Source organism: Pleurodeles waltl, chromosome 1_2, assembly GCF_031143425.1.
Source record: "Pleurodeles waltl isolate 20211129_DDA chromosome 1_2, aPleWal1.hap1.20221129, whole genome shotgun sequence".
Lineage (NCBI taxonomy): Eukaryota > Metazoa > Chordata > Amphibia > Caudata > Salamandridae > Pleurodeles > Pleurodeles waltl.
In genome coordinates, this window is record NC_090437.1 from 319,029,878 (window position 1) to 319,051,003 (window position 21,126).

General features: G+C 43.5%; 1 protein-coding gene across 1 annotated transcript in view; it reads left to right on the forward strand.

The window, feature by feature from the left end:
• ZDHHC21 (zinc finger DHHC-type palmitoyltransferase 21) overlaps positions 1–21,126 on the forward strand; it is a 177,582-nt gene that overhangs the window by 143,889 nt on the left and 12,567 nt on the right. The window contains exon 7 of the mRNA XM_069238846.1: positions 20,856–20,899. Within this exon, the coding sequence (XP_069094947.1) occupies positions 20,856–20,899 (44 nt within the window). The remainder of the gene's footprint in view (positions 1–20,855; positions 20,900–21,126) is intronic.

Genomic DNA, 21,126 nt, shown 5'->3' on the forward strand with positions numbered 1-21,126 from the left:
GGTAACTGTAGTTAGGGTGCACCCAGATCTCTTTAGCAAGTGCACTAACTACCTAGTTATCTTACCACTGTTATACATTCGAACTTCCTGGGTGGACAAAGATCTCTGCTGCTGGCACCTGAAGATGTTTTCAAAAGCTATTTTTGATCAATCAAGTAACCCATAACTGGTTTAGTATCACTTTTGTCCTTGGTGCCAGATTCTTTAGGGGGGCAGAGTTGTTTAAAAAAAAAAAAAAAAAATGCTTGTCCATTGACTGTGAGGCTCCACTCCACGTGTCCCTCTGCCCCCTGTGACTCTTCTCTCTTTCTGTTGTCTCCTCCTGATCCCCAAATAATAAGACACGTCATTTTCCCATTTATGGCACTGGTTGCATTGTATGCAACTTGTGTGATAACTTTTCTGATGGTTGAGCCTTAACTTTTATATGACGCGTTTCCCTATTATTATGCTGTCTCAGAGGCATTCTATTTCATGATACACCCCTCAGCATCAGAGATCACACAAAATATTGCAAATTTGCCTCCTACGTGGCAAATCAACATACCCCCCAAGTGAATATTTTCCAGGCTGAATATTTGTTTTTAACGTAGGAAAAGAGATGCAAGCCAACATATGGCCTTACCATGTTGAGAGGAGAACATATTAAGACTGGACTTGAGAAAAATCCTTAATCATTATGTAGTGGGGCCTGTGAACATATCTTCTGCTCCCAGACCCCTCAACAGTTAAAATATTGTCATGTGCCCTGGTGGGCTCGAGTGTTACTCTTTGCAAAGCAAGATACCTTGGTGGACCTAGCAAATTGGTTAGGGGTTCCTGCTGTAGAAGCATCATCAGTCGGTACACTGGTATGAAGCATTTCCCTTTTTCCCCTGGAATCGCATTCGGGATCAGCTGCAGTCAAAATCCTTTTATAACTTAAATGACAGTGGCCCAAGCCTCTGCGGAGTAATTACTATGAGCAAACGTGGCTCAAGGAGGTGTTCTAGCCTGCAGCGTTACACGGGTTGTGTTGTTTCTGCGTCCTGGGGGCTGCTCTTCTGAAATGATGAAAGGCAGCTTTGATTTGCTTGAAGTGCTGTAAGCAGAGTCTCTTCTGGTTACTTTCTGTGATTTAAAGTCCGAGCACATCTACATCAACAGAGCAGCAGCCGAAGTGTGCTGTCGGTGGTTCATTAACGCTACCTTTACGTTGCGCTTGATCCTTCGGTCCAGAGAGGATTGGCAAAGCGATTACCAGAAACGCAGTACGTTTGGAATATCGTCGCTGCTAACTAAAAGTCGTTTTCATGTGGTTTTCGATGCACTTTCGCGCCTCCACGGGAAGCTGAAGCAACCCTTAAAAACATGGCAACACCAGCTCCATATTCGAGCAAGCGAGTTAACATGGCGATCTAGCTCAGTACCCCCTGGGTCAGTGCTTTAAATGGACCGGTACTGTCTGGTACTGAGTACCGGCACTTTTTTATTTTGAGAGGGAGAGTACCTGCAATTCTCAAGAAAAACGTAATCCTTTTTATTGAATAGTATCGGCACTTCTCAGAATCAAGCAGATACTCTGAAACAGAGTACCTGCACTTCTATTACAAACATATACATATATATATATATATATATATATATATATATATATATATATATATATATATATATATATATTTTTTTTTTAGAAAGGGGGGGGGGCTTATTTTCAACATTTTGCAGATGTGTAGGAATGCAAGTTTTATGATCACTCCTGCTGAGGGTATCATGGACTACTCCAACACTTCAGGGTTTGACACAGTACCAAGGAAAATGCTTTGTCAGCAGCCAGAAATAATGTATGCATCTGTTAGCAAACTTTGTACTGTCCTACAGGACTGGGTGTACTGTGGACCTCTAGGTACATTCAGACCTTAAAGTAGTGCCTTAACCCCAGTCCTCTGGGGGTTTTGTCTCTGTCCCATATGGACAATTCAGCTTTGCTTGGCCTTGCAGTGTACTTGATGTAATATGTCTCGATCTGTGGACCTGTTGGCTTATGTGTCCACGCAACCCAAGCAAGCAGTACCACAACAAAAGAGTAGAATGAGAAGATAGGTGAGCAATAAGTGAAGAAAAAAAGAAAAGCTATCCGCTATCTGCATATTCCTGGCACAGTGCCCAAGCTGTGACATTAAAAAGGCCGCAAGACTTTCAGTGTGGAATTACATATCTGGTACTCAGCCCTCTTACTGAGACTCCAGTTTGTCTGTTAGAACATGTTGTGAACCCAACCCCCTACCTATATTTTCAATAGGTATTTTTGTGCCCTTTAAAGAAGTATTGTACAGCTTCTGGGTTGTATCTCCTCATCAGTGCAAAAGCTCTGACACATGATTCTTCATCTAATAGCCAGCTAGTATACACCTGCATTACTCCTAACACTAGCGATCGTTTACATTCTTCTAATTCTCAGTCCCTTACCCAAAATCTTGTATGGTACCTTCAAAGCACATTAATTTAATAGGGGCAATTCGGACTTTAGCCTGGGAAAAGGTGACAGCCATATGCCATTTCTTGACTTGAGAGCCACTGACAGCATGGTGGTTCCAGAGACATTTGGGCTTGCCATGTACCACATGTGTTCCCTTCAACTTGCTGTGTTGGAGCACTGGGACAAGCTGCGTAAATATCAGTCGAAGCTCATTACGGTCCTCATATCTATGGGTCTGACCTCTTCAAAGTATGTGTAAGAGACCATTGTGGGAAACTCTGTGCTTTTTAGGGCAAGGCTAATATATCCAAGGACACAAATGTGTAAAAGCTGAAGTCAGTCTTTTTGGGGTTGAAGAATTTCCTAACACTACAAAGGTTTGGGATGGTGATAGACAATAACATGGGCTTCTTCTGCATCAAAAAACAGTGGTCACTCACTTTCTCCAGCTCTACCACATTGTGGCTGTGTGGAAAGAAGCTTTGCAAAAAGGTATATTTTGGGAAGCTCTCTGTAAGTGTTTTGTGGGACAAGGCTGATATGTCTACAGGTCTCCCACATTATGGTGATTTACTACAACAGTGAATTGCCTAGGAGTGTATGTCTCCTCTTACATAAGTAGAGGATCTTCATAAACTCCTCAACTCCTTCTTGTAGGACCAATGCCTATCTCCAGTAGATCTTATCTAAGAGTGGTTGGTCCACTTCATGTGTTTGCAAGGGGCCCAGTTCGTTAGGCGCTGACTTTATGATGAATAGCACAGAAGGGTTCCTGTGTGCTTATCACCCACCCCCTTGTTTCCACCAGTTCTTTAGATGATCTAGGAGGGTGGAGTTTTTCAGTAATTCTGATCCTCCAGCTTGGCATGTTTGGTTTTCATGTCCACTTCAACTTCTGCAGACTGACTGCAAACCCTTTCCTTAAGGGAAGGACCGCCCTTCTTTGAAGGGATGGAGACTGCCACTTCCCTCCCTACCCATCATTCACCTAGATCCTATGATTTACAAGAAGTTCTTCTTTCAACACCTAAGTGTGCCGTGATAGAATCTGGAGGTTCTGGTGGGTGCTAGCCAACCATACACTGGCCAACCAGTATTAAAGTAAAAATCTGTGATGATGTTAGCAATTAATATCTGCCCTGCCTTTTTGGTACCACCTGGGAAAGACAGGTAACATGGATGGATACATTTTAATACCTATCTGGAGGCCATACTGAACAGGGGAATGCTTCTTATTGCTAACAAGCAGTCAGTACATAGCTGTCGGACCAGAAGCAGTTGTTCCATTGGTAATGCTTCCTGCCACCCTCATGCAGGTTCTCTCCATGATGCTGTGCAAGCATTTTGAGCTGGTTGCAAATTACAATTTAAAATAAATTGATAAGTTCTATCTTCCAGCTCACCTTTTCTTTATCACGAAAGTGCTGTCAGAGTTCCATCTGATTGATGAGACCTTTATTTTGACTTTCTTCCTGTGTGCCTAACCCACGCAGCTCAAGAGAAGAGATGCTGCATCATCTAGATATGCAGTATTCACCATGCCTCTGTCTGAATCGATATACGGTTTGCATCTGTCACACTAGCTGGTTGTGGCCTTTGAGGGCAATTATTCTGCTGAACAGCTTGCACCTTTTGCATCTGGATCGTGAGACTGACAGTGTTCCTGCGTTGAAGGTCAGTGAAACAGTGCATATTTGCGCAGAGAGGGCTACTGTGAGCAGCCTTACAAAACAACGGTTCTTGGAGCCCTGCTGGATTGAAGACCAAACAGGAGCACGATGCAACACTGTGCCCACCTGGAGTTACCCATGCAAGGGTGAACTGGGGAGTCTGGTGTCAACAGTGGCTGGGTCCTTCTCCATTGGACTGCTTTGGAGCAGTGCAGGATAGAGTGTTCTCAGGCATGCAGACTGTGGCTGGTTTGTGCGGCAGAGGCCATGGTGTTGAGGTTCTGGTAGCAAAGGACACTAGTAGCATATGATTGAGCCAAGTGCTGCTGGTGGCTATGTGTGGCTTCTGGGAATATGCAGGGGATGATGAAACGTGGAAATCCCCAGAACCCACCTTCCACATGAGGCCGGGCAGTACAGCGATGAGACTTGAACCACAGATAACCATTGTGGTTCCATTAGGATCAATTAATCTGCACAGGGCCGTGAAGGCAGACCATCAGTGTAGCAGGGCGATGAATAAAGTCTGGTTAAGTAAAGATCCTCTGCCTGTTCTCCACCTGTATCCCCTTAGCAGCCCATATGGATAGAGTAATTGTGCAGTGGTGAATTATAGAGTTGGGGTACACCTCCCTAATTTAACCCCCATCCAAAAAAAACCTCTCTCACCCTGCATTTGGGTTGAACGAACGCAGGCTAGAGGATCCATTTGGACTTAATAGGAAACTAATCAAAACAATCAGGCGTGTTTGTTTCCATCTGCATACACCACAGTAATCCTTTTTCAGTGATACAATACCTCTATAGCTTACTGATTCATTAATGTGATGATTCATCTGTGTCTCATTAAAGTTACTCAAGTGGTCTACTCTGGGGTGTTACCCAGCTGATCCATAGACGTTTGTGAGGGGGCAGTGTAGTTCTTCCACTTCTATTATTCTTAACTTATTTGGCCTCCGCATAAGACATGGCCAATATGTTGCTGGCACACAATGCAAGTAAAGATGACATTGCTCTAGTTGCTTAGTGGTTCTGAGCTCTCAACAAGGTTGAATCTCTTCTGAAGTACCTATCTTCTTTGGCGATTTGAAACTCTGGCATCTTTCTTTTTCGTCTCTCCAGCAGCTCAGAACAGGTTTAACTTTTTTTATATTTGTGGTGCCTAGAAATAATCTTATTTGTGATGGTTGCCTCTTTCCAGCTTCCTACCCACTGGCATACCAAGGCATACATGTCAGACCAGAGCAAAACCTATCCCAGTGGCCAACCAAATGGATGCCTCAGAACCTGCTCTGACTGCTACAACTCTACCAGGCCCCTCACATAGTCTGTGTTCCACCTGGATTGTATTTAAACACTGTACAGGTACCCTGCACTGTACTGGAAATGAAAATGAAAATTGACACTAGTGACAACAGTTGGTGTCCTGTGAGTAGACAGATGCAAATTGTTGGAGAAGTTGGAACAATCAAGACTACTGTGTCAGAATTTACACTGATAGTCTGCGATCCTAAATGACACATGGTCATTCTAGAAGATAGGGTCAGTTTCTTAGAATTCACGGTCATACACTCAGTTAAGCAGCATCCGTGTGTTGGGACTATCTGAGTGGAAAGAGGGGCCTAGTGTCAAAAGATTGATGAACCAAGGTTGTGGTACCCCTCAGCCTCATAAAGTTGTTCTCCATCGGGAGAGCACCAAGAGATCCTATCCCTCCACTGCCTCTGGACCCTGCCCCCAGACTAACTAAATTACTGCAAATGTGACAACATATGGTAAAGAGCAAAATGGAGTAGCCCCTTCTTAGCAATGTGGAAGTATCAATATCTGTGCAATTCTAGGCCCCCACTGTAGTTCATGAAAGTACTGAGGTTAATAGATTATTTGGGCTATGTAGCTCAGAACTCAGCCGTGGGGGCAAGAGGTATTATATTGAAGTTTTATGTAAACAAGACTTGTTCAGTGATAGTTCTGTTTGCGAAGAGGGGGGGGTGCTACCAGGCGTCTATTGGGACTTAAAGGGTACTTCTGTGTTTGCGTCTGGTTTCTATGGGTCTCGCCGAGGAAACGGATTTGAGGAACATGTCTTCACTAGACATTTAGGTGGGTCCTGCATAGATTCCGTGACGTTACTGTTTTGATGGCTGTGCATGCAAAGTATACGTTCCTATTGTTGAAGTGTGAGGTAGACGGTGGCTTTATTCTTCAGGGTGGAACCAGGCTTCCCATCAGAGGTAATATGGGTGTTGTTGACAAAAAGGAGTGTTTCTGAAGGTACAGAGACCCTTTGGGTAGTGCCCTCTTTATGATACTCTGTGTCTGTGCAGCCAGTGAATATTGTTAGTCTTTTTTTACTTCAACTGCACTAGTGATTTTGCAGTTGATAGATTGTTCCCTCCATTGCCCTCTACTGCAAGTGCGTGCAACATACTTTCGATGCAGGGCAAGTTAAATCATTGGAATCCTGGTTATGTGTAGAAATTTGCATTGTGGCTCAATAGAATCCTTGCCAAAACACAAAATTTCATTCTTAACTGACAAGCTTTTGTCTCGGCCCAATATGCTGTGTTCCATAGCAGACATGGAATACCTCTGCAGAACTCTGCTCAACAAGCCTGTAGTGATATTTATAGGGTGGGATACTGCTCAGAAACCGATCACTTCCTGGCGGCCAGAGGCAATTGCTTTAATAGATTTAGCCTTTTCTGCTGCAATCATGTAAACCATAAAATATTACTTTGCCGAATACAAAGGCCCAATCACTAATAGGCTGATAATGGAAGCTTTCACAGTAGTAAGACACAGTCATTGCTTATAGACCACCAAAGAAGTGAAGGATACCCTTATTAAGGAAATGGGGACATATGAGAAAGACATTAGCCACTTTAAGATATATATTGTAAGCTCAAGGACACTAGAAGGCACTATGGGTATATGTTCCCAACCAGAATTTTTCCACACTAATACTTGTTTGTGCCTAGTGCACATGACAGTCATTTAGACATGCTAGGCCTGGCATGAGTAAACGTATGGAGACTCAGCTGTGCTATTTGGTCTGGAGAAGAGCACCAAGCATGCACTCCGTACTACATGGGACTGTCGTCCATTTGCTGGTTATTTTTGAATCAGTAGTTCCAGACAGGTCTGTTTTCCTTGCATCTGCTAATGAGCAAATATCCTACTGGCCTGGCTCTGTAAATTTTACTTGAAGCATTATAACTAGATTCTTGCTTTGGCGGCCAACTTGTGTGTGATATGTGAGTGTCAAGAGCACAGGGTAACTGGTAACATGGAGCTGTATTGCAGATGAAGGAATTGTATGAGCAGTGGCGGCTGCCACTCAACAGGGGTGGTGGTGGGGGGATGGGGCAGGGGCGGGGGAACGGGGTGAGAAAAAAAAAAAATTTATCTGGGGAAGACGCGTTTGTCTCCCCTCCGTCCTCATCCTATTCCTGTTCCCAGGCTCCCAGCCAACCACAATGCTGCTGTTACCAGCAGCAGCAGCGTCATTTTTAGTCTGAGCCACCAGCTTCAGCGCTCAGACTGGGAGTGGGAGCCTGGGCATGTTCTCCACTCGGCTGTGCAATGCACCCGGTCAAAGAACATGCAAAGTGCGCATGTCTGTTTGGCAGGCCCAACACAGCCGGCCAGACAGACATGTGCACTTTATAGTGCACATACCTCTCCTTTGGCCCCCTCCCTCCAGCTCAGCCCCACCCCTTCTCTCTGGAAAAATAAAGTGATAATAACATAGTGTTATTATCATTTTATTTTTCCCTTCCACGCAATCCAGTGGGGCGACGCTCCTCTGCCTTAGCGGAGGAGCAGACCCTGTGTGTGAGACAAGTGGGATCTATTTTAAATTGTTCCTGGCACAGCATGACACAAGGAATGCTAGGTTGTAGTCTCTCAGACTGGCGAAGTGTGTTGATGGCATTTCTGAGGCTTTTGAAAATCACTAGACCTGGGTGGGGAGCATGGAGACTGGGCTGCCTTTAGAAATGGAACAGTGACTTTTGAGTCGTGGTTTCCCTGATTATTCCTTCCTGAACATTAGGTTAGCTAGACAGTGGTCTCCTTTATAGAGCAAAGGGAAACATTCCTTAAGGTTATGCCTGTTTTAGCTCCTGAAGGCACTACTCAAAAAAGGTGGATGACTGCCATTTACAATGTATTCATATCAGATTTTGTTCTTGCTTTGGCTATGCCACTTGGAGATACTCTTCATCACTTCCTGCTATTGAACCATAAAAATGGATCAAAGACTATGTCTGCCATCCAGAAAAGATAAACTATCTGATTGAATCACCTTGATATGGTTCTAGAAGAGTGAGAATAGAAACAACATTCCCTGTCTGGAGACTTCACTATAAGAAAGGGAGTGACACCATCCAGAGGGGTTCCAGAAATTCTCATTGACTGAAGAGGTGGCAGGGAATTCTTGCAGAGCGTTAGGGAATTCTTGGGATGCAGTGCTTGTGTCACTGGCAGTCAGGCTTGCAGAGATGAGGGACATCCCTTGGATGATCAAGGACAGAGGTGACACCGCAACCTCAGTCCTACTGGATCTTTCTGCAGCCTTGGACACCTTCTCCCATCCCATCCTTATACAATAGTATCATCCGAGATCTAACGGTACCTTCTTGGTATGTAATACCCCTCATGTAAGGGTTAGGAAGACCAACTAGTAGATGTAAAAACCTTCTCACAGATCCATATTGTTGCATAATCATATTTCTGCCCTGTTCACCCCCATTTGTTTTGTTGCTGACTGGTGCTGATGGTAACTGACTCTGACTGTGCCCTGAGCTCAGTTAGCCAGACTCAGGCCAGTGCTATGTTAAAACAAAGACATGTAGTAGAGTACACTAGGTATTAGGGTACCCTTCCATTTGGCCTGATAGACCCTGTAACTCCCTAGTATAACGTAGGGCAGGGGGTACCTTCTGCCTATAAGCTCTTAGTGTATAATAGGGCATAGAGATTAGATGCCTAGCAGGATTTCTGCACATGCATGTGTGCACTGCTGTGTACTTTCTGCCCTTTTAAATTCAGGCCTGCCTTGCAGCCCATCTTTAAAAGTAAAATCCATACCATTTGCATGACAGCCCCTGTAAGTCCCTTGTAAATAATATGGCAAGGGGGTGCCAACTACCTATAAGACCCCAGTACATAATCAGGGCTCGAAAAGTTCCACCACTTGGTGAGTCTTATTTGACCAGGTTGAGCTATTTTTAAAACTTACTTGTCCCTTCTGGTGAGTTTACACAGAACAAGTATTCTGTTCAGTTGAAAAGTGGAGGGGCAAAAAAAGATGCCTTTAAATCTTGTTCTTATGTCACATTTGCTCTGTGTTCACAGAAAGAGGTCAAAATCAGTTTTTCTTACAATTAATTTTCCTTCTGACTGCAGAGTTTCAGGACTTTTGAACTGTGTGACCTGCTGCTTAGAATGTAAAATAAAAGGGTATAGGGTGTCAGGTTTTTCCTAACACGCAACATGTAAATTACCAAGTCAACTGTGCAAACATTTAAAAATATATTTAATTAGTTGTGAAAGCCCTTTATTTTATATTTCTGTGTGATGAGAAAATATTTTAATAGGATGAAACCAAATCAGAATACTTTGTGTTGATGTGCAAAGGATATGTTTTCTGAAGCCCAATTTTCACAGACTGTTAATACACTATATAGTTTCATCAGTAAAGCTGCAAGTTAGTGGAGAGGTTTTTGGACATTTCATGGAAATATACTGTGTGTGGATGACAATATGCTACCACATCATGGCTTAGTAATATAATTATTGAGTGTTTAAACAAACTGAGAAACACTCCTGCCCTGATGGCAATGTTGTTAATAAACTAAAATAAGTCCTAGGTTATTTGGGCTAGACCTCATGGGTTTGTGGGCTAGATTTTTGTGATGCATGCAGAAAACTTAAGTCTACCTAATCAAACAAAAGAGGTTTGTTTTTTGTACTGCAGAAATACTGAGCTCACATATTTGAAGGTGCAATCATATGTGAGAATTAAGAAAAAGGCGACTCTGTAAACCATTTGCCTAGGATCACATAATTTGAGACCCGTTTACGGGTAAAGTATTACAGTTAGGTCGAATAGCTTATTTAAGTTACTCGACGTGCAGGTCTAGTAACATTTTAATGATTTTTCGAGCCCTGATAATAGGGTCTGGAAGTAGAGGCCAAGCAGAATTGCTGCCCTTTGTATGTGGGCACTGCTGGAGGTTTTCTGTGATTTTAAAATGCAGTTTGACTCTGCAGACTGCATTTAATTGGAAATCGTGTCCCAATTCGACTTTGGTGCTATAGGCACTTTAAATGTGATGATCTACCTTATTTTCACATATTAGGTACCCCCAGGGCCTTCCCTTGGTGTCCCAGGGTGTGGTTAGGGGGGGGTTCATGTAAATATACTCAGGAGTTTTATAAAATATGTTTTATAAACCCTGGTGAGGAAAAAACTGATCATTTCCCCCCATTGTAAATAGTGGATTCCATAGGCTATCACGGCAGTATTGCATTTTATTGTAAATATAGTAATGAAAAGCGTACAAAAGTCTTTCAAGGACATAAAAGATTTGTTTTGATAAATCCAGCAATTTTTTGTTTGTGAATGTATCACAACTTGTACAGAAAATACGTTATAAGGCTTTTCTTTCCGTAAGCCAACATCAAACCTTCTGAAGGTCTCCTCTGATTGGGCAGTGCTAACATGATTAGCAGAGCTGCTTGCTTAAGTAATAAGTGGCTGTCCAGGGGAGAGCCTGTCTGGTGAAGGGCAACTCTGGGGCTACACAGGAATGCCCGATTAGGGGGATGTGTAATAAAACAAAGTCTGAAAGGAGAACAGGACAGGAGGGAATGTCAGATCACCTAACACCCATTTTCTGGACCCCTCAGTCAGATGCCAGGCTTAAGGAAAGAATTTGCAGATGTTAGGAGGGGGAGAGCTAAGGAAATCAGTCACACTGGGGGTTGGTTTAGTCCGCTTTTACTGCTCTGCTGGAATATCAGCCATCACCGATTTTGGAACAATGGTGTTTTCTGGGACAGGAATATGCCACTCTTTGGAGGAAATGGTCATGCATCAGGGTGTCACTCTACATTGTATTGGTCGGAGTGCCCCCCTTCCTGATGCCCAGAATCTGGGAATAAATATGTGAGAGGTGCATAGGCTCTCAGATCTGCTCCCTGAAACTACAAGAGGCATAAGGACTGCCCTACTGGAATCTGGATCCGCACTCTTTGCCTTAGTGAACTGCGCCTGTTGCGCAATCTGGTACTACAGCCCTGGGGATGGTGCCTTGTTTCAAGAAGAACTCAGGAGTGGACTTCCTGCAGCTACAGACCAATAGAGCTTCACCTGCATAATTTCCAGGAAGAGTCCACAGCCGAGAGTGCATCCAGTGAACTTTTAAGGATTTTGCCAAGTGCATAGTAGGAATTGTGGTCCAGCTTTCCAAGGAGGGTCCAGGAGATTCCAGACCCTTGGATTTGTGTTTTGGACCCTTTGTACCTGCAAGGAGGACGCAAGGAAACACCTCCTGAAGTTTGGAAAAGTTTGGAGAATTTGGATAAAGTTGGCTCTTTTGTTTCTAAGCACTAGAAAGTGTTTATTCTTTAACAACTTACATCTCCAGTTCCCTGCATAGGATTTTTGTACTTTTGGTGTCTATCTGCTCATACAACTATGACCTGTTTTTATAAATTGGTGTATGATTTTTGTTTGTTCTGTCTCACTAATTTACTGTATTGTTTTTTTTTAAATGCTTTTACATTCTTGTCTCCTAAGTTAGGCCTGCCTGCTCAGTTACAACTACCAAGGCTTGAGCAAGGGGCTAATTTACAGAGACCATTACTGAACCTATATTTGGTTAGTGGCCTTATTGCTAATGGTAGGTTCATACTTACCACTACCAATAACCCACTTTCCAACACATATATATTATATTGTATAGAGTCAGATGTACATTGTATATTTCAGTGATCATTTTAGTGGAATAGTTGTGTCCATTTAAAATACATCAAGTCACAGGCTGAATCCCAGAGTAAGTTGAGGCAAGGTGAATGAACCAAACAGGATTTATCCGGTTCATTCATCTTGCCTCATTTTAAATGAACCTGACTATGCCACTCTAATGATCACTGAAATATACTGCTGTCACACCTGTAGTCCAGATGTGGCATTTGGAGCTTCCCTAACCCCACCGTAAGTAAGATGTGGCTGCTTATCAGCCTGTAGTACATACACCACTGTGAGACCTCGTGCAGAGCTCACACTGCCACAAGAGAAAGTAAACTTGAACTGATTTAGGCCTAAGCTAACAAAGGCCCTAGGATTGAGACTGGGGCTTAATTACTAAGTGAACAGAGATCGAGTGGCCCTAGAGATTGACCTGTGGTTCACTTACACTTCCACCTTACGTCCACACGTGTGATATTTCCTTGCTTATTGCATTATTGCCTTTTAGCTGTAGAAATTAATAAAATTGTGTGCCTCTTTTTATATCCTTTTTGTGTGGTATTGTTAGTGGTTAATAAATTACCTGTCTTTTTCATAAAGGTAAGCACTGGATTGGATGGCTATTGGTTTTCTCTCTTAAGTGTTTATTGAGTTCCAAATCTGAGTCCCCCATACTATCTGCCTGAGAAGCCTTGGAGTACTTAACCCACTACCACAAAAAAAGGTGCTGAAAGAGCGTGTTTTTGTGTTCAGTTTTCACTAGCAGATTCTAACAGGTCCATTCACCTCGGTTGTAGCCTAGTAAGCCCTGTTTGCCCATGAACCCCAGAGTGGGATCAGACAACTATTGTGTTTACTGTCTGTGGAATATACTTGTCTTAAATTGACATCACTTAGAGATCAATCGGGTAATGCAGTCCTCTCCCATGTAGATATCAATGGCATATTTAAGGCTAACTATAAAGTGTTTTATACCTAAAAACCATTGCTTCCATCAGTTTTATTGGATAGGTTTGTGTCCACTTTAATCATGGTTACTTTGGCTCAGACACAAAATGACCAGTTCCTACTGTTCAAGTGTAGGAGGCTGGCCCTCTATGTAGTGTACAAACTAGGCACACTGTGTAGGGGGGCCAGGCAACCACACGTTGGTTTCCAGAGGCAAAAACTAGATCACCTAATGCTCAAATATTTTGGTAAGATTAGTTGAGCAGTTATACTAATCTTGGAGAAGTGCTAAGCATTTGTTGTACTCACAGTATCAATCATGCAACACACACACTCAAAGAATAACTCGAGACCAATTTTATAGAAATACTTCAGATTAAGTACTTTTTGAGTTACGATTTTTCAGATTTTAATAAAGTTAGTCTTTCTGTGCGTAATAACGCGCCATAGGAATCAATAGGCAGTCACTTTTAAAAATCATACAGTTGGGTTACCACTCTTATTTTTCAGAATGGTCGAAGCAGCCGGTGGGCATATTGTGCCAGCTGTAGAGCCTGTAGAGCCTCAGGCGGCTCTGGTTCCAGCGGGAGCAGACCTGGGAAGTCTCTTGGCGCTGGGCCACTTGGAGGGACCTCCTGGAAAAGGAGATGGTTTGCAGATTTAAAGGTGGTGCCTTGAGGTCCCCTTTGGCTGTCGAGGTCGCAAGGGATTAGGGACCGATGGAGCACAGCTGGTTCCTCGTTGCAGGGCACAGGGCAGCCAGGTGTAGGGTGAGTTGGTGATCCGGAGCTGTGCGCAATGGAGCCCTTTGGAGCTGGAGGTAAGTCTCTTTGAAGGTGGCTCACAGGACAACGGTGGCACTCTGGTGGGCTGTCCAAAGTGTTCCTGAAGTCCCTCGACTGGGGCTTCCTCCTGGTCCAGTTGCAGCTCTGGGGCAGCTGGTTTTCTTGGAGTCTGCTGTGCAATGGCCAGTACCTGAGGTATTGGCCCGACTCGGCCACTGGAGGGCACAGTGCCACGTCCGGGCTGTCGTCACTGTGTCGTCCGGTCCGGCTGCAACTTCGGTTGCGGACAATACCGGCTGTTCAGTGAAGTGACCCTCTCCGGCTTGTTGATACTTGCTTGTGGTTGAGTGGTGCCTCCACTCAGAAGGGAGATCCGGGGTGATTTCTCAAGCCTGGAGGTCCCCTGGGTTTCTTGGGGTAGGTCCACTGTCCAGCTTCTCCGCAGTGGTGATTTTCGGGTCCTGGGTGCAGCAGGCAGGGTTTGGCCCCTTTTTTTGATGCAGCAGGTCCACAATTCTCTTGTTTGGGATCTTCTTTGGTGCTGGTCTTCTTTGTCCTTTCAAATCTGATTTCTTGGTTTAGGGGTGCCCACTAAATACTGAATTTAGTGGGCGTTTTAGGGGGAACTTGGTAGTGTCCAATGGGGCAAATGCCTAAGGTAAGTGTTGGCTACACGCACTATAGTGACCACTTCCTGTGGGACGGGTCACTGCCCTAACCTAATTGGCTATTTTCCTCAATTTCAAGAGGAAGGAAACTGAATTTGAGGGTCCACCTTGCAGGCAACACCTTAGGGGTGGTGCATGCCAGGTGAGGCCACTCCTCCTACCCTTTGTTAGGTTTCCCGCCTTTGCTCCTGCCAAAAGTGGGAATGTCATCTGTGGCTAGCAGCAGGTTTGGGGGTCGACTTTCAAAGGCAGTAAGCCCTTAGAATCTCACCGCCAGGACAGTGCACCTTCCTGCGGAAGGAGGTGTTAGCTTCTCCACCCAGGAAGGGCGTTGTCTTACAAACCGGAGGGGCAGGCCTCTCCCCCAAGGTTTGTATATTGGCTGTCTGGAGGTGGCAGCTGGATAAGACCAGTCAGCAACCATGCCAGGATAGTTAGCTTTCGTAGGGGGCACCTCTAAGGTGGCCCCTGGGTATATTTAGGGATAAATACAAGGTTGCACTAGTTTGGATTTATCATTCTGAGTTGTTTGATACCAAACAACCCAGGGCTCAGCACATGTATTAAAATGGCTGCTCTATTCACTCACTATGTCCCAGGTTTGGCAAGGACACAGTGGGGGCATATTGCTCATGCAGCTATGCCCCCACATATAACATGGAGCACCATGCGTTAGGGCTATGAGGCCTGCCAGAGGGGTGTCTTACCCATAGTAAATGCAGTCTATGGTGGACAGGGCACACAGACAGTGTGCCATGTTGAGGTTGAGTTTTAGTTTTGCACCAGAACACTCAGCCTGCAATGGCAGTGCTGGGTGCATCTGGATGCATGGCCCTAGACGGTGGCACAATCAGTGTGGCTGCCCTCTGGGCTACCCCTAATACCCACTGCCATGGGTACATAGGTACCCACTTACTAGGGACTTATAGTGGTAGTTAAGGGTGAATCCAATCGTGCATCACAACAGATTTAGGGAAAGAGCTCTGGCCCAGGGAACCTGGTTAGCAGGGGCCCTGGGCACTACATTTCCTAGAACACATCAACATCAGGCAAAAAGTGGGGAGATAACCATGTCAAAAAGAGGCCCTCTCACACACTAGGTTAAAAATTTCCACAAAATGTATGGAGAGGAGTAAGACATCATGTTCAGACGGCCTGCCTTAACAGTTTTATGATGAAAGAGAATGTGGTGGTGATTCTTCCGAAATCTGGAAGGTTTACGTTGTGGGCCACGTATTATAAGCCCCTCTCCTCTGAAATCAAGATTGTCAAGCAGGATCTTGCAAGTTATGACTTCTCTGGTACACTGGCCATTGTACATCTCTAAAGTTTGGAGGCTTTTTCATGGTATAGCCTCTATTTTGTCTTATGAGTCATTGGTAGTGGTATCAGCCCTTAATGTCAAGAAAGCAGTTGATTCATTATGATGATCATATATATTAGCATTATTGAAAAAGATGGGGTTTGGTCCTGTAGTAGCGAGTTGGTTATGGCTGCGATATTTATCGTCCATTGCCAGGATCAATGCTGGCGATGTTTACTCTGCTCAGTGGATCTTTGAAAGAGGCATAAGGCAAAGTTGCCCCATCTCCTGTTTTATTTGTGCTGTCCGTAGAGCCTCTAGCATGCAGATTTAGACAATAAGGTGGTGATAAACGGCAAGAGATTATCTGGCTTTCATCTCATTATTTCCCTAAGTACGAATGACATGATGTGATTGATCCGCGACCCAAAATTACATTTGAAGAAGATTATGTCCATCTTGGATAAATGTGGACAGATTTCTGGCCTTAGAATTACCCGAAATAATGTATGCCTGTTCCCATTGTGTTATAGTGCTCTAATGGCTTCCTGCCAGAGTGATGGAAAGTTTTTCTAGGATGTTCTGGAAAATCTCTTTTCCACTGCTTAAACTACCAGTGTTGCCCTTCTTCTCCTTTCTTGTTCTCGTTCACTATGGAATGTAGCCACAAGTTCAGAAGGGGAAAACCCATGGCATAAGTGTGGCGTAAGGTTACTTTTATCTGTTAGTCTATAGACTCTTTGCTATTTTCAGTATCCCTCTCCCAACTTCTCAGTCATTGCTGAAAAACACAGATGATTGGCTTGCAACAAATGCTTTACTTTGTTAGAGTTGAAAGTATTGAGACACCTAGCTCTATAATTGTTGGTCTTAATGATCGTATCACTCCTCCTAAATAACCCTACTGTAGAATCAGGGTCTCCTCATGATTGATTGTGGAAAAACACAAAATTCACAGTTCCTAATAGTTTATTTGACACTAAGCAAATTAAAACGTTTTGTGCTGTGAGTATCTCTACACTGAGAGATGAGTATTAGGTTGAATAGATATTAAATAGTGTTCAGATAGTGTATATAGTTATTGAAATTCAGTTGTTTAATAGGAAAATAGTAAATGTTGGTTAAATAATGGGGCCTTCTAAGTAAGCTAATTGCTGCCTAATGACTCATATCCTGAGCCCTGATGGCACCACAAGTCTCGCTCCACCTCTGTCTTTCAGATTTTCTTGGTGGGCCTTAGTAAAGTTACTCTATTTATCGTGTCATCTGCTAAGGAGCATAGGATAATGAGATCACAATATGGTTGAGAGAGAACATCCAATAAAATGTAATTTTTATTTTAATTGTTATTATTTTTGTGCATGGCCTGTTAAGCCTTTTGCGGCAACATTTTGAAGAACAAAGATCTTCATGTTATACTTTTTAAAGGTACCAAACATTCAAAGTAAAAATAGAGCATATGTCTTCTTTCTGTTTTGTTTTCAATTTTCGATCACTCTGGGTTTTGTTTCTTAAAGATCATGTTTTACAGCTCTTGTTCATAGAAAAAAGCTGTAGTTCATCTATGTAACATTTTGCTGATATACTAAATCTCAGTTAAAAAAGGTAATTGCCCATATACAGCTGATTTAAGTGTGATAGTAGCAAAATTTACTGTTGAAAATTCATATTTGTGATTCCCAAAAGTGAATTTGCTGTTGTAAATAACTTTACGCATATTCAAATTTACACCTGGATGGGGTAACTTTGGGCCTCATTAGGAGATTGGCGGTCCCACCATGGGATCGCCAAATTCATGGGTGGTGGGGACGCCACCACCATGGTGGTGACGCCTACCTCCAGGCGTATTAAAATGTTTCCGCCGGGCTGACTGGCGGGAACATTGTAATACGTGTTTCCGCCGGGCTGACTGGTGGGAACATTTCAATACGCGTTCCCTCTGGGCTGACCGGCGGGAACAGTGTTAGGATTTTGGCCTCTGCTCCTTTAAGGGAACTGAGGCCAATGTCATAACACTCCAGCACCCTCGGAATGCCCACTGTCTGCAGTACGCATTCCGGCATTGCAGTGGCGCACTGCACATTCCGGCATTCATGGCAGGGTCCCCTCCATGAAATGGCTGGCAGAAAGTGGGGTTGTAATCAGCCAGATGGTGCTGAGTTCAGCGCCGCCACAGCTGGTTGCAAGCCCAACCGCTGTCACCCTGTCAGGATCTATGAACCTGGTGGGGACGGCGGTCTGTAGGTGGGTCCACCTGCCAAGGTTGTAATGTGGCGATCGGACCGGTGCGACCGCCACCACGGGAATGGCAATCCTAGGACCGTCGGTCTCGGAATCAGGCCCTTTATCTGTAAGCAAGTTTCAGATGGCAGAGGCACCGGTAAAAGTTATTGAGCAGTTACAGACAGACATTTTTGGGTATTCACAAACCTTTTGCGTGTTGTTTCCCATCATAGAAATAATTGCAGATTATCTTCAGTCAAAGGTAGGAGTAATGAGTTTTCAGGGTGGGAGAATGAGTGAACATCCACTACATTGGTTTTGGTGAAAGTTTATTGATAAAGGCAAAAATATTCTTTGTGAGAAAGAAAAGAAAAACGAACACCTGTTGAATTTGCACAGGTATAAATGGCTTTGTGTGTAAATTCAGGAATAATTCCAGAAATAATACTGGGACTCTGTGGCTGTCACAGATTCCCTGAAGGTGTCCTTCAATTGCTTGTAAAGTTCATGATATTTTAAAACGTGCTTCAGATCTCTTCATGTTCCTATGGCCATAACTTTTCACCAATGTTTTGTAACTGGATTATTCAGATGTTAGTAGTACTTTTGAATTGTGCTCAATAATGATCCAGCTACCTTACATCAAATAAGGATGATGCACAACGTCATACCATACTTTTAAGGTAGGGTTTGAAGCTGACATTTTGAAATACTTTACCAAAAAATGCAACACTTTATTGAGATGTTGTTTTTATGTGATATGTCACCGTTATTGGTTTCTGTGGATAAACATCTCAAGTTAGCTGCCTGTAAAATGCGTATGTTGCCTTGTGTGAACACTCTCCCTTAGACCATAATGTCATTAGGATATACTTTCTATGTCAAATATAAGCATGCAAAAAAGGGAATGTTACTAAATTTACTGTACCAAAATCTAAATATAAAGGCAGGCAGAAACCTACAGTTTAGTTGCTAACATCATACGAAAAAGAAAGTTACATGAACCCTTCTGAATTGCCGTCATCTTACAGGAAACTATTACCAGTGCCCTGGGGGGAGAGGTCAGCGGCAACAATGCCTATTGCCTACCACTGACATGCCACCAGACATTTAGGATGTATCACAGTTCCTGGGTTCCGCGTTCCCCTATCTCAGTTATGGCCCTGTGGTCACAATACTGCTTGCAGATGCCTTCAGTGAAGGGTGAGGATGTGGTGAGCCAGGGTGCACTCGGTGATAAGCCCAGGGCATCTCAGGACTTTTGTGCATTAGTTGACGTCTGCGCTTTATAAACTGCTAATCCAAAATGTTTTTCTCGGACAAGGTGGTACTACCTTCCGATTCGTAGTGCATAATGGATTAGGACTTAATTTAGACTTGGTTGGATACATAAAATCTTCTGATTTGAGGATAAAAAGGATGAGAATCTCCACCGAAAGCATTGCATGGTGCATGTAATTCCAGCATTTGGCTTTCAGATTTAGCTGTTCTTCGTGAAATCAGAGAATTTTCTATCACCAGCCCAAATGTAAATCAGTTTAATAGATACCAATCTGTACGAAAACGTTGTTTTGTTAACCTGCATGGCGCTTTATGTGATTCCTTCGGGTTGCATTCCCTGTCTGCCTCAGAAGAATGGGTATCTTAGCTTCTGCAAACAAATGAAGATGGTCGACTGGTGCTAAAGCGTTTAAAACGTGTTGATGTCCAGGATTTCTTGCTCTGTGATTGCCCCTCCAAAATAAAAGGAACTTGCAGCATCGTTGCTAACCAACACTGGCAGAACAAGTTGGTATATTTAATATGACTGCCAAGCTGTTAGTTTTCTCAATGCTTGTTAAAACGTTTTTAAAAAACTTTACAAATATCTGTGCATCATGATGCACACACATACAATGAATGCCATTTTGGAGTGCCTTTTGTCTGAGAACATGTTCCAACATAGCCAATGTAGAGCAATGATGTATGCACACGAAAGGGCGGCCATCTTGTATGGGGTTTTCTGAGACAAACACCATTCCAATGAGGCCACAAGTGTGTGCATGCATCATAACATAACATCACAAGTGCATACATCTTGATGCACTAGCAGCCATTGTGCCTTTTTGTTTTTACGTATATAACTTATCATTCAAAGAATGAAAGACATCGTTGAGGGGTGAGGGAGCAACGAATGAGCGCATATGGAAGGGAGGAGCAGGGTTTGAGGGAACAAGCAGATGCAAGCAGAGGAGAGAGCAATGTATGCGTGACAGCAAGTGAATTCTCGTAGCAGTGTGATATGCACAATAAAAATAAAGCTTGTGGGGTGCAATGATGAGCAAGGAAGCAAGCGGAACAGGAGCAATGCGATGCTGGTGTGTCCTCCCTCAATTATTATTATTTTTTTTTTAATGAAAAAAATAAAGCAGGAGCAGTGAATAATGACAGAAAAACGAATAAACGTGGTTGGTGGTGAGCATATTGGGAGAGCTGATGGGATGGAGGAAAGCTATGTGCTTCTGTGGAGTGCTGACATGTGAATGGTTAAAAAAGCTACATTGTTAGCAGTGGAAGAACGGTAAGGAAGGAATATTCAAGGGATGGTGCAAGCACAAGAGTCAGGAGGAAAGCCAACCAGTTGGGCACAACTAACTGAAATAGACCATAAGGCTTGTCCTGAGCAAGAGGCTAATACAATGCCCACTCTATTTTTTGTACTGGAGACAGTTGGTCTTGGGCAACAGTGAGAACTAAAAAAAAAAATGACATTCTTCACTGATTTACTGACAAAGCATCAATCTTTCTGATGAAGATATTTTGTTTTGTCTCCGTTGCAGGATACCACAACGATAGAAAAAATGTCAAACTGCTGTGAAGGAATGTGAGTATCTGCAGAAATTGTCTGTCTTGCTGCGTAAAAGTGCAAAGGTGTGAGTTTTTCATTGGGAGTGCAAGGGGCAAAAAGAGGTGGTAAGTAATAGGACAGGTCAGTTAAAATGGAGAATGGACTCATTTAGAGTGCTCTTGTCAGCCATACCTTTTGCTCCCTACCTCAGGGAATTGCCAGTCAAATACAGAGATCTATCTATGCTTGCCACCTGTTCCTTT